Source organism: Sebastes fasciatus, chromosome 2 (genome assembly GCF_043250625.1).
Source record: "Sebastes fasciatus isolate fSebFas1 chromosome 2, fSebFas1.pri, whole genome shotgun sequence".
NCBI lineage: Eukaryota > Metazoa > Chordata > Actinopteri > Perciformes > Sebastidae > Sebastes > Sebastes fasciatus.
This window is the reverse complement of record NC_133796.1, coordinates 31,551,221-31,564,877: the sequence shown is the minus strand read 5'-3', so window position 1 is coordinate 31,564,877 and position 13,657 is coordinate 31,551,221. Positions and strand designations below refer to the sequence as shown.

At 40.1% G+C, this 13,657-nt stretch overlaps 2 protein-coding genes across 4 annotated transcripts in view; one reads left to right on the top strand and one right to left on the bottom strand.

The window, feature by feature from the left end:
* Positions 1-4,826, top strand: part of ace2 (angiotensin I converting enzyme 2) — a 27,167-nt gene extending 22,341 nt beyond the window's left edge. For both annotated transcript variants that reach the window (XM_074619483.1, XM_074619480.1), the window contains 5 exons: positions 604-662; positions 802-899; positions 1,013-1,129; positions 2,873-3,067; positions 3,166-4,826. In XM_074619483.1, coding sequence (XP_074475584.1) covers positions 604-662; positions 802-899; positions 1,013-1,129; positions 2,873-3,067; positions 3,166-3,271 — 575 coding nt within the window. In that variant the 3' untranslated portion in view covers positions 3,272-4,826. The remainder of the gene's footprint in view (positions 1-603; positions 663-801; positions 900-1,012; positions 1,130-2,872; positions 3,068-3,165) is intronic.
* Positions 4,477-13,657, bottom strand: LOC141758272 (uncharacterized). 2 transcript variants are annotated; one of them, XM_074619502.1, is made up of 7 exons: positions 13,503-13,657; positions 13,283-13,404; positions 11,608-11,704; positions 9,695-10,055; positions 8,481-8,606; positions 8,205-8,341; positions 4,477-5,530 (listed from the first exon to the last, which is right to left on the bottom strand). In XM_074619502.1, exons 1-7 carry the CDS (start codon positions 13,512-13,514, stop codon positions 5,306-5,308), a joined length of 1,080 nt encoding a protein of 359 aa, XP_074475603.1. In that variant the 5' UTR covers positions 13,515-13,657; the 3' UTR covers positions 4,477-5,305. The 2 variants fall into 2 exon arrangements, with proteins under 2 accessions (XP_074475603.1, XP_074475596.1); XM_074619495.1 differs by having other exon boundaries at positions 13,283-13,425; positions 13,503-13,627.

The window sequence follows — 13,657 nt, the reverse complement described above, 5'->3', positions numbered from 1 at the left end:
GAGTTTGGTTGTAACGTTAGTATATCCGGCAGCAAAAGTGAACTGCAGTCAATGAGCCGCAGCCTGTAAAGGGCCACTGCGGACGACATGCTCGACTCAGCTCACAGAGTCCTGAAGCCCCGCCCCCCTCTTGTTTATTCAAAATGTATTAATATTGAACGTGAAATGTGTCCAAATTGCACCAACTTCAACACTGCACGTCCTTGGTTCCCCAGCTATACACCCGCCAAGTGTGACGTAGATCGAATGAACGGTGCTGGAGATATGCAACAGAGACAGAGATTCCTTGCTTTAAAGTTAGATTAATGACAAAAGACCTGAAAGTCTGTTTCCCTGTCTGTTCAGGTTACCCAGAAATTGGTTGCTATTGGATGATGCATTCAATAGTTATGGCAGTTTAAGTGTATTTAGGCCACAGCAACAAAATGTTAACTATTGACAAACAGTGGGTGATATCCAAAACCAAATGCATGGGTTGTGTTCACAGTGTTATGTGCCATGTTTGGTGAAGATCTGATGAAATGTGGGGAATAAGAAGCGAGAAATGTGTGACAAAAAATCATAATTTATCAAACTGAACAAATGATTTGATGTTTTTTACAGATTCAGGGTATGCCATTAAAGTGAGGCTAAGTTTGAAGGCTGCCATGGGTGATAGCGCTGTGAGTATTATTAATCATTATCAGAAGTGTTACTACAGTGGTTACATGGTTACAATATCTGACTACACGTGAAGTGAATTTTGCACCTTTGAAGTGACCTTCAGTCTGTTTAATATTAATCAAGTAAAATGTGTTTCAGTATTCCTGGAACCCCAACGAGCTGTACCTGTTCAAGGCCAACATTGCGTACGCTATGAGGCAGTACTACAGCCAAAGGAACGACACCCTTGACTTCACGTCAGTATTATCCTGAGACCACAAAAATATGAAGAAACTTTATGCTTTGTTTTGCTCTGACTATCTTTTGTTACCACATTTGTTGGAGAGCTCTTCTTGGTTTGTACCTGCAGAGCAGAGAACGTCTGCGTGTATAAAGAGACTCCCAGGATCTCCTTCTTCATTGCGGTCACCAACCCAGCACGTCCCTCCATATATATCCCAAAGGAAGATGTGGAGGCTGCCATACGGTGAGGCTCTATTCAACACACAGGTGTATTTTGATTATCCGTTATCTTCCGCTTATCTGGGGTCCGGATCGCAGGGGCAGCAAGCTTAGCACAGTACTCCAGACGTCCCTCTCCCCAGCAACGTTTTCCAGCTTTTCCTGGAGGACTGAGGCGTTCCCAGGCCAGACGAGATATATTATCTCTCTAGCGTGTTCTGGGTCTACCCCGGGGTAGAGCAGCGGCTCCGGAGATCCCTCTGGTAGGAATGTCACCAGTGAGGACATTTTCCCACCGGTTATTAAACTTGTGACAACACTGAGTTTACAGATTACACCGGACATTTTACACAAAAAGATGACGCTCAATATCTGAGGAGTGCTTATTTTGTTCTTTACTGTCGGGTGGCTGTGTGTCTGGCCTCTCCAGTTAAGCTTTCGCTGTAAGGCTGCAGGTTTCCACCCAGCGCAATTGAGCTGCAACACCGGCTGTGAATGCTCCATCCTCCACACGGCGATTGCCTCATTAACGTTAAGGTTCCCTTATAGCATTGGGTTTAAACTCGAAATATTGCCAAATAGGCGCTTTATTTGCTTTTCGCTTTGAAACCAAATGCTCCTCCATCATCTTGTCTGTCAACTCTCTCTCATCCCATGTGTGAATCTGACTCCTGCTACTCTATGCAGACACTTTCACTCTCAGTTTGTAGTGTCTGTCATCCGACTATGTATTGATAACACAGCGCTGATACGCGAAATTTTACAAAATTAGTTTTATTTCTATTAAAAAAGCAAAATGACGGTGGGGTCAGTGGACAAGTGTGGTGGGCGGCTGTATGCCCAAACACTGTGTTACACCGGTAACAGTAACATCTACTACCGTGGCAAGCCTACCCTAGGGATGTCTGAGGTCCTCACCCTATCTCTAAGGGAGAGCCCAGCCATCCTATGAAGGAAGCTCATTTAGGCTGCTTGTATCCACAATCTCACTTCCCAAAGCTCATGACCATAGGTGAGGGTTGGAACGTAGATTTACCGGTAAATCGGCTCAACTCCCTCTTCACCACAGCAGTCCGGTACAACGCCCGCATAACTGCTGATGTCGCAGCGACCGCCCGTCCACATATGAAACCCGAGATACTTAAACTCCCTCTCTTGGGTTAGTAACTCACTCCCAACCCAGAGGGAACAATCCACCATTTTTCGGCAGAGAACTATGGCCTCAGACTTGGAGATACTGACTCATCCCGACCGCTTCCCTTTTTGTCTGCAATTCGCCCCAGTGTGTGCTGGAGGTCACGGTCTGGTATTGGCATGATCAGATGAGATGAATATGAAAAATGAGGAGAGCCCTCTGTGTGCTCTCTTGACTTTAATCGTTGGCTTGCTTTCCTCACTTCCGTTTCTCTTCTCGTGCACTGATTCGTTTAAGGTGAACAGCCAATCGGAGTGATTGCTCTCATTCAGCATGTTGAATCAGCCGAAAAACCTCCAACACAGGCAGACTAGAGCCGACGGTGCAGGACGCACCGCAAAAACTAGGCCGACAGACACTCACCGACGGCCCAAAACTGTCCGAAGGCTGACCGTCGGCTTGGTGTGTTAGAGCCTTTAGTCTAGCCTTTATATAATAACATAACATTTCTAACATAAGGATTCTAGATAAATTGCTTTCTGCTATAATTGATATAATCAACTCTGTGTGACTTTCCCCTAGAGACGTTAAAAGGTGTGAGCAATAATGAACCCATTTCGATATTGATCCCAGGTTATGTCGAGGCCGAATCAACGACGCCTTCCAATTGGATGACAAGACGCTGGAGTTCGAGGGTATCCTAGCAACACTGGCGCCTCCCGTGGAGCAGCCGGTGCAGGTGTGGCTGGTGGTGTTTGGGGTGGTCATGGGAGTCGTGGTGCTAGCAGGTGTCTACCTCATCGTCTCCGGTGTCAGAGATCGCAAGAAGTGAGTTTTTGGTCTCGAGTCTGAGACCCATTTCTACCATGTTGGACCAGTTTATTCCCATAACTGTAACACATGTTGTGTTTCTTGTGTGTTTGTAGGAAATCTGCAGTCAAGACAGTCGTGGAGAATCCCTACGAGACAAGCATTGATGGACAGACCAACAAAGCATTTGACGACGGTGACGATGAACAAACTGGACTCTGAGTCCACTGAAGAACAGAGAGAAGGTGTCCTCAGAGCTTATCAAACATCAGCATAACTAATACATGTGTATACGTGTGAAAGTTTTATTTTATAGTGAATACCTTTGTAAAAAATATACTTAATTGCACATAATTGTAGTATACTAAATATACTTCCATGTGAATGTACTCAAAGTGTGCTATTTTTCACACACTAATATAATACGTAGCGTATTAACGATATATAAGTATCAAAACTACACACAAGTTCCTTTGACTGTGCTATTTTGAGTGTACTTTTTGGTAATAATGATGGGCATTACCTTGTACAATGTGTACACTTAAATTATACTAACTAATGTGTTTTGGACAAATATAAGTATACATTAAATAAACAGAAAAAAAGTGTTTAATATATTTTATAAAATGTAAACATCATATCTGACATAGTCATTTAAATTAAATTTCAAGAATGTTAAGTACAAAAAAAGTATTTAAATACAATTATCATAACTTAATGGTGTATTGAAATAGCTCAGGTTCAGGTGCACTTGAGTCAATAGTATTTTAAGTTGTACGTCTTATATATCATTAGTACAAAATCAGTATGTAAAAAATCACAGTTCAAGTACAGAAATCACACTTTTGAGTACAATCAAACTATATATTTTTTACATACAAAGAATATCTTGATAACACACCTGAACATGTGATTTAATTTTTTTAGTTTCCAGTATATTTTCTTTCAGAAGATACAGTACAGCGTTTTTCCAATGGTGCTTTCAGATTGTGTTTTGTGATTTGCAGAACTTTATATTTGTACAATTCAAAATATCTTTTCCTCTTACTGTTGTACTTACTACTTATTTTTTTTTTTTTTTGTAGCTCAAATTCAGGATGGTTGATCAAAAGAACAATAATTGTGTTTGTCCGTATTACTTTTTCATATTGTATGTTCTGTAAAAGGCTTTTATGGTCTGACATCTTTGTAATACTATTTGATACTTTTACTTGTTTTGAAATATCGGATTAAATATTAATGCACACCTGGTAGATAGGTGTAAAACAAAATGAAATTATGCAAAAGAAAGTACTCCATTACTGCATATTGAAGTAATGGAGTACTACAAATTTATTGAAAATGTATGCCTCGTGTCATAAAAAAAACTTGGTGCTGACAGTATTTAGGGATTTCACACTTTTACTTATTGTAAAATACACAAAATACACAGTTTACCAATACATACCAAAGATCACAATATGCTAATAGAAGAGTAATACATCTATACGTGTTGTCATTGTAATATAAGAAAATATCCAGTAAGTCTGGGAAGTGTTAATATCATCTACATATAACATTATATCACCACGCTAAACTAAGATGGTGAACATGGTAAACATTAGGCTATACCTGCTAAACATCAGCATGTTAGCATGGCCATTCTGAGCATGTTAGCATGCTGATGTTAGCATTTTAGCTGCTAGCATGACTGTAGACCTGCTACTAATTACTTAATTACATACCAGTGTGTCCATAAAACATGCATGTAATAATATATGCAACCAGTCATTCAGAACTCTTTTAATGTTTGTGCTTACGTTAATACATTGGACTCGTGTTTATAGTTTATACTACATGTAATTTTGCTCACAATATCTCTTAATAATGTATATTAGAAAGTGTTTATAATCAAATTGCCTTTATTTCGAACATATATGTTTTTAATGAAAGTTACATCTCATGAACACAAAATATGAATGCTTGTAAAAAAAAAAAACAATCAGCTTGAAAGGTCTCTTTAAACAACAAAACTGATTACACACTGAGACACACACACAGAGAAAACATTTGTTTAAATAGATATAGTTGTATGATACATATCTACGCACTTCTGCAATAGCAGAATTTGACACAGTGACGTGGGTTTCTGTCACTGGAGCAGGTGGGTCAAACAGAAGAGCTCCTCTCATGTTTTTATTTTGTTTAATATCAAGTCCCAAAAAAAATCCACAATTTTAAATGGTCAACTTGACTGAGAACTGTGACTCTGACTGATCACACCTGAATGATGAAGAAGAAGGGTTCGTCTCCCATTGTTCCATCCAGGTTTGCCACTCCCACTCGGTGGATTGCGGTGTCGTCTATTTGGATGAACCAGCCGCCGTGCAGCGCTGACTCAAACGTGCGCGGAGTCGACCCCTGGGTCTTCATGTAGAAGACGTAGGAGAGGGTGCTCTCGTCGGTCTTGGAGATCTTCTTCAGGCTCTTCTTGTCGCAAGTCTACAACAACAACAAACGCTGTTCAACATCCTGGCAGGGAGATGGTTACAATACTTCGCTTGCAAGTATCCCAATCATAATAATCAACTTGTTAAACTCCCAATGAAATAATTCTCTATAACACACATTTAACATCGTTTTAGTCCTCCTTTCCTGAAACAGTAGGCAGGTTGGTCATTTAGTTGCTGCACCACTTTGGTCCAGACTGATATATCTAAACAAATATTTGATTGAGTGCCATGACATCTCGTACAGACCAACATGGATCCCTGATAATGCATCCTACTGGCTTTGGTGATCCCCTGACTTTTCCTCTAGCGCCACCATTAGGTCAAAAATTGAATTTCCAATACTTGGTTATGACCAAATACCTGCAAAACTCAGCTATACTTTGTGTTTAGCGCTAATTAGCAAATGTTAGCATGCTAACACGCTAAACTATGATAGTGAACATGGTAATAATTTGACTATACCTGCTAAACATCAGCATTTTAGCATTGCCATTCTGAGCCATGGATGTACAAAGAGAATTGGATACAGCGTTGTAGGCGGGCTCCCGTTCATTCCTATGAGAGCTGCTCAGTGGCGTAAGAAGCCAAAATGGCTCGACTGCCGAGTGATAAAGTACCCGGATCTTTCGGCAATCTTCCACATCCATAGAGCAGGTGCAGTAGCGTTTCCTTTAACTCCGCCTCCCAGCCTTCGGTCAAGCCTCGGCCTGGGTCTCATTCACATGAACGGAGGAAGGGAAATAACTGTAGATTCAGCTATTAGTGCATTTTACAACGTTTAGGACCTAATGATTTAAATAAGGGCTTTTAGAGTGTTCATACTATGACGTTGATTTACCTCCAAAAGGAATCATCCGCTGATTTACAGGCATCTCTTTCCCAATGTAAGTCTATGGGAAAAAGTATTTTTGGGCCCAATGGCATCACGTGATGGACACGGATGTTGTAGTACCGCCGTTTGGCCACTACGAAATTGTTCTGAGACAAGCCCCCAGGAAGTGCGCCTGGCTTTTAAGCAAATTTGACATAATGGTCAGATGGTGGAATTACAACTTCCGTGTCCATCTCGTGATGCCATAGAGGGACAAAGCCCCGCCCCTTCCGGTGGACTACCATGGGACCTTTTTTTCTGAAAAAATATGAACGGTAGTCAACGGTGAAAGAGAAATATTGTTTTGATCTCGTTTGAATTGTGCCATGAATCACACATATGATGTTTGTCAATTTAAAAGATAATTTTGAAAGTCAAGACTGACACAATTTGTTGTAAGTGACGTCTCTCTCGCTGAAGCTACGATGTCTGTGTGTTTCGTACTGGGATGTACTCACACCAGAAACGGGTGTCACTCATTCTTTCGCTTCCCAGCTGATAAAAAGAACAGGAGTCGCTGGATAAAACACATCGCCTTTGACTACCGTGCATATTTTTTCCGGAATAAGATCCCTTGGGATCCAACAGAAAGGGAGGGACTTCGCCTCTCTATTGGGACCAAAAATAATTTTTCCCTTTGACTTACATTGGGAAAAAGACGTCTGTAAATCAGCAGATAATTTTTCTTTGACGTGAATCAACTTTCCAGGACGAACACTTGAATAGCTCTTATTTAAATCATTAGGTCCTAAAAGTTGTAAAATGCACTAATAGCTGAATCGAGAGATATTCTCCCTCCTCTGTCCATGTGAATGAGACCCAGGCCGAGGGCTGGAGGCGGGGTTAACGGAAACACTACTGTGCCTGCTCTATGGGCCCAATGGATTTGCTTCATGCGCCACTGAGGAATGAATGGAGCCCTGCCTCCAACGCTGTATGCAGACGAGTGTAATTTCCATGACATTTTGTGACCTTGAGAAATGCAAATATAAGGGGAAATGAATCTGTTTCCAATGAATGAAACCCTCATGACTGTAACTACTTCCCTGTTTTTCTGCTCTGCCACTCTCTGTCAACAGATTCTCCATAGAGAAACTCCATCAAAATAAGTGCTGCTGACCTTTGATCTACTGGGAATATGCTGCTCGGCCAACACATTTTTTCCATCTAGGTTTGTAGACGAGAGTCTTTAAAGCGTTAATGTTCATGTCCTAGTTAGGGCTGGGCGATATGGAGAAAACCAACACCTCGATATCAATATTGTGACGAGCAAAATATCTTAACAACTTTCAGATAAATCGCCATTAAAAGGGCATTCACGGTGCCATGAGGATGCATCCTACTGACCTTGATAGTCTCCTGACTTTTCATCGACTGTAAAACACCACTAGCAGGTCAAAATGTAACTTACCCAGTGAAATATATCAACATCTACCAGATGGATTGTTTTTACATTTTCTTAAAACATTCATGGTGCCCAGATGATGAATCCTGATCATTTTGGTGATCCCCTGACCTTTGTCCTGACCTTGTATTGAGTACCACCATCAGGTAAAAATATTAAAAAAATCATATAAAAATAATCCTGTGGGGGACATGAATGTCTCTGCCAAATTTAATGGCAATCCATCCAATAGTTTTTCAAGACGATTTACTCAAAACAATTTTAACCTCATGGTGGCGCTGGAGGAAAAGTCAGAGGATTACCAAAGTCATCCTCTGGGGACCATAAATGCCAAACTAGTCTAAATCTAACTACATGGACATGAACTCACTCAGTAACAGTTATTACCTCCACTTGTAGGAACACCCTCTCCCCTTCCTTGCAGCACTGGAGGAAGCAGTTGGTCTTGCTAAAGTTTAGGACCACTGCCTGTCCTTTGAAAGGGAAAGAACCGGATGTCTTGTAGTAGTAGATGGTCATCTCCTCTGAACACAAAAGAAATGAAAACAAACAAGGAATTTCACAAATCAGTGGAAAACTGAAATTAGAAACTCACACTGGACTGTAAATTATTGCGGTGATCAGTAGGTGCCACGTTGCTGCGTGCTGCTCTGAATGACAAACCTGGGTTGGGTGAAGAGTAGGGTATCCTCTGCTGACAGAGACCTCTGATGTAAAGGCTAGTGGCCACGTGTTCGATTGGAGTGTTCCTTGATGTTATCTGTGTGAAACTTCCACTGCCTCTTGGAACTGAAAGAGACACAGGGAACAAACAACCAATATAATTGATATCCCTTTTGTAAGAAAAAAAAGAATAATGCCTTTTCAGTATATGAATAGGTTTTACCAATAGAAGGGAGTGTCACTGCACATTAGTACTCTATAAATCTGATCAGATTTAAATACATACTAATGCATTTTAATTGTAACTACTTTTGACTGTTTTCTTGACCTAAGGCATGTACTGTATCTCAAGAGGTCAACTTTTCATGAGATAAAAAAGAGGTCTGTTTTCAGCACTGTTACAGCTGGGCTTTATTGGAGGGTTTATTAGTAATTTATATAATGTATTGATTTGTGTACATAGATATGAATTTCCCATTTTTTCGTGATGGTCAGCACAAAATCAATTTGTTTGTAATCCACCTAATTGTGAACCGGGAAGTATAAAGAGCTGCGAACGCTGCGTAGGGAGGTCTGGGTGGATGGGTGGGTCAAAAAACAAAAAACACAGGACTTTCGCACAGGAGACTGGTGTTCGTGTCCCGTGTGAAACCAGAAGTCAACGTTGATTTATTTGTCACATAACTTCTGTACTTAAATTATGGCACTTCCGGAGTTATTTAAACCCAAACCACAATCTTTTCCTAAACCTAACTAAGTGGTTTTGTTGCCTAACCCTAACTAAGTAGTTTTATTTTGAAAAGACTGGAGCAGAAATTGACACGTGTGTCAAGACATGCGTAGGAAAACGCACTAAAAATGTGTTGTCGTGCTGAGCGTCACGAAAGCAAAGCGAAAGTTGTGTCTATGTACACGAATCAAATAGATTACATTTCGTGGCTATTTCATGAACTAACGTGAGACTGTGTTGTTTATAGCTTAAGTAGTTTTTTTCCTAAACCCATAAAGGAAAACTTAATCCTCCAGTTTTTCTGAATTCCAAATGAGCATATTTGGAGATGCATGGTTGGCCCTGGACTTTATTATGTGCTTATTATGACATTATTATGTTTTTTTTTCTTTTCTCACTTAAAAAAAAGATCTTGGTCTCAGTGAGATCATCTGTATTAGACGAATAGAAGAGAAGACTGGACACTAAAAGTCAACATACTCACCAAGCACCACCTCGCTGGATTCTGCCACCATGACGACGTCATTAAAGGTACATCCTGTCCCAGGACATCCATGACAGTGGCTCCTGCTGTCGCAGCCCCTCCCTCTCACCACAGAGAAGCTGGTTTTCTTCATGGAGACGACAAGCAGATCCCTCACCCCATTCTCTTTATCTTCAGCTGGACAAACTTCCTCCTTTCCTCCTCCCACCTGCTCCACTTCATTCTCCAAGTCTTCCGCCCTCCTCATCTCCATGCTGAAACAGAGTGTTGTGGATTCCTTGTCGAAGGGCTGTAAAGTGTCCTCAGCCGGGAAGGACTGCTCAGCGTATGCCCCCATCTTGCTGGCCTTGTTGTGCACCTTCTGAAGACCGGGAGGAGGGGGACAGAAGTGGACGTGGGGTCAGAATGAGCATTGACTCTGTGAAAATGGCACCTTAAAACATCTAAATACACAGTCAAAGTTTTTACACCTATGAACGTTTATTAATTTCATTCTGGGTTTCCTCTATCAGCCTTTAGACGGCTTTTAATGTGAAGAATGCACGCTCGCGAGTGCCTTTACTCTCTACAGGGCTAACGGTGTGAAACAATAGCTAATGTTTGGTTAGAAATGGAGTCCGCTAACGCCAACAAACGACCAGATCCCCCATGCACCACAACTCAGACACCAACACAAATGGTGCCTTCAAATCGGGTCGTGTTTACCGTGTTCATGAGAAGAGTCCATATGAACGCCCCCCCTCATGTCGTATTCACAACCTCGTAAGTGGAAAGTTTCTGAAAGCTCAGAGTTGTGACATATTTGTTGACATTGTCAGAAATGGCAGACAACTAATTTTTCGGTTGTAATTTTGGTCGTATTTTTTAGAGTTTTTCTTCATGATGTTATAATAAGTCTGAGGAAAATGTTGATATTCTCTACCGCCTCATCTTTTTCCTCTGTCATATTGCCTTTGCATTTCCTGCATTATTTCCTGCATTATGTTATGTTAATATTGCCGTTGCTTAGCAGCGGTGTTCTCACAATTTAACCACTTGAACGCCAAGCATATCGTGTACACGACTTCCCATGTTGTAAACACGAGCTCACGAGTTTCATTTGAAGGCACCAAAACTCTACGGAAGCACAAAAGAAAACAAAGTTATATCTGGTGAAGCCCGTCTAGCAAAACAAGAATGTGACCGACGTCGGGGGGGAAAAATAGGATCAACATCAGACAGGCCTTCGATTCATAGAGGGACCTTTGTTTTTGTCAGCTAACATTACTGCCAAGCAGGTGAAACATATAGTGATATTGTGGTTTTAGCTGTCAATCACATTCAGTCTCATGTCTCTGTTTTGACCAATGCTCGCTTGCGTCTACGTAGCGCGCGCAACAGGACGCTGACTGTCGTTGACTTAATGGCCACAGATGTCACGGTTAACAAGCAATTTCTGATTGTTGCATTCAGCCCCTTTAATATAAAGGTATCTGCGTTACCGTGTGATTTAAACATCAATGTCATGTCAGCAAAGTTCGCCTAAAGCTTTATGTTCATTAATCCTAATTACTAACAGGATGACACACACACATGTACTGTATATGTAGGCCGTACTGTAAAGGACAGAGGGTGTCGACGTGTCGTATCCTGTAAAGATTTGTAAAGCCCCCTGAGGCTGATTTGTGATTTTGGGCTATACAAATAAAATTGACTTGACTGGACTTGACGTGAACGGCTCATAGTGTACAACAACGTGACAGTTTGGCATGGTGGATTATTCTCTTAAAATAATGAGTGATAATGAACTTCTTTTATGCAACAGTTTGTGCTAGAGATGCTGATTTTCAGACTGAAATAGAATAGAGAATAGAGTTTGAAATAGAAACTCTACTTTTAAGGTGTTCAGTGTGTAAGAAGGAGAATGAAGTCACCAGTATCAGATTATCTTTAGCTAACGATTGAGCCAGCTCCTCTGGTGTGAGATCCTCCAGGTCCACGCCATTTATCTGGATCAGTTTGTCTCCTCTCCTGAGAAAAGAAAACAGAAAACATATAAGGCATATACTATATATACATATGATATAAAACTTCATCCATGTTGCTGGTGTATCTCCTCCTCCTTTCTGTATTTGTTGTAATCTTCAGCTTTTAGCATGAAAAAAAGATGTTGCTGCTGAACTTGTCAACCCACTTTGACCACTTTAACTTCTGGAAGACAGCTGCAGAGCATCTGGATCAAAATCCAGTTTTTAAACTTTAAAACTGTTGTTGAAGCACCTGAAAACGTTTTTTTTTCTCAATCAGCTTCTTACAACAAGTAACGCTGTACTACGTTAACACAGTTTTCGGCCAAAGTTAAAATAGTTTTGCTTATTTGACATGATGTCTGTATTTCTGTTGTTTTTTTCTGTGCTCTTTTCAGTGGTATTATTGGTTTTCATTGGTTTAGTTGGAAAAAAGTGATGTCACATCCTCCCGTCCTATAATATTTGAATCTGATGACAGCTGCTGGGATCAAACCACACAGTCCTGATGAAGTTTTAAAGTGTTAAAATCTTAATAAATAATACAAAAAGATGATTTTTTTTTCTAACTTTGATGTTGCTTATTTAATGATGAATATTTGACGTTATGGAGAAACACCTAAGATTTGATATCATGTTTTCAGAGGCACTCACTCTATAATACACCATCATGTCTGCAGTTTTGAATGTTAATAAGCTGTTGATAAATCAGTTCAGTTGCTCTTACAAATGTTTTACTGCTGTCTGTTGATTGCTTAATTGATTAAACCATTCATTGTTTAGTTTAGAAATGTCAAAAAATAGTAAGAAAGTTCCCAGAGACCAAGACGGCATCTTCGAATGTTGTGTTTTGTCAGACAAACAGTCTAAACCAAAAAAAATATATATATTGAATTTACTCTCAAATATGAGAAAGAAAAGCTGGAAATCACACCGGAGGATCTGAACCCAGCAATTATTTTAGACGTTAATAATAAAATGTATTAATAATGTCTAAAATAATTGATCAGTTATCAAAATAGTTGCCAATTAATTTGCTGTGGATCAATTAATCACATTTCTTTCAGATCTAGTTATTATTATTATTAAACCAAATACTTACTGACTATAAATCCCATTATAAAATATTCCTTATAGTGAGAATAGTAGCCAGTCTTCCAGTTAGTGTTTTTTCTTCTGTCTGAGCTTTAAATTATTAATTAAAGCACATTTTTATTGAATAACCTTCTTGTCTGCCAGAGTTTTTGTTTCTTTTAATATTGTATGTGTGATGAAATAATTATTTTAGGTTTTATGTAAACTTTACTTTTAGAAATGCTGAATTGTTTTTTTTATGTCCTTTCTATGTCTTGTGTCAAAATCACATTCATTTAAAGCTGTTTATGCTGTTGTTCTTACAACATCCTGTACACTATCTTTTACTATTTAATTTAAAGCATTTTGTGGTCTGCGCTTAAAAAAAGTCATTTACAAATCATTCTAACTCTTGTGTTCATTCTTAAAAATAGTTCGACACAACGAATGGAGTTTAGTGAGGTTTGTGTTAGTCAAAAAACAAAAAGTCTGTTAAACTGATTTATACCTGACGAACACTTTTTGACTGGCTTTTTTGTACTTCATCACGTTTCCCACTTCATACTGGTGCTTTCCCTCGTGGATCTGGTGGACGATCAGCACGCCTCCCTTCACCAGAGAATCCTGACGCTTAAGAATAAATGAACAAACCTAACATCAACCCGTGTACACAATCATATCTTTGAAAATGTATAGTGGTGTTCAGTGTTGAAGAGTTCATCACCCACCTCCAAATCCATGGTGCTGCCAGTGTCCGCTGCCGATAGTGCCTGATAGAGACTGAAGCCGACTCTGGAGGCAGTGGCGGCACTTTATAGCCATCAGTGTGTTGGTGCTTCTGCTTTGCATGAACAGAAGAGGAAGTAGGACTCAGGGGCACTGA

Coding starts and splice junctions, on each gene's coding strand:
- LOC141758272 (XM_074619495.1), bottom strand. Junction 11,705..13,282: donor AGTCAAAAAGTGTTCGTCAG/GTATAAATCAGT, acceptor TTCTTTTCTCAG/GAGAGGAGACAAACTGATCC. Junction 5,531..8,204: donor GGGTGTTCCTACAAGTGGAG/GTAATAACTGTT, acceptor TTGTTGTTGTAG/ACTTGCGACAAGAAGAGCCT.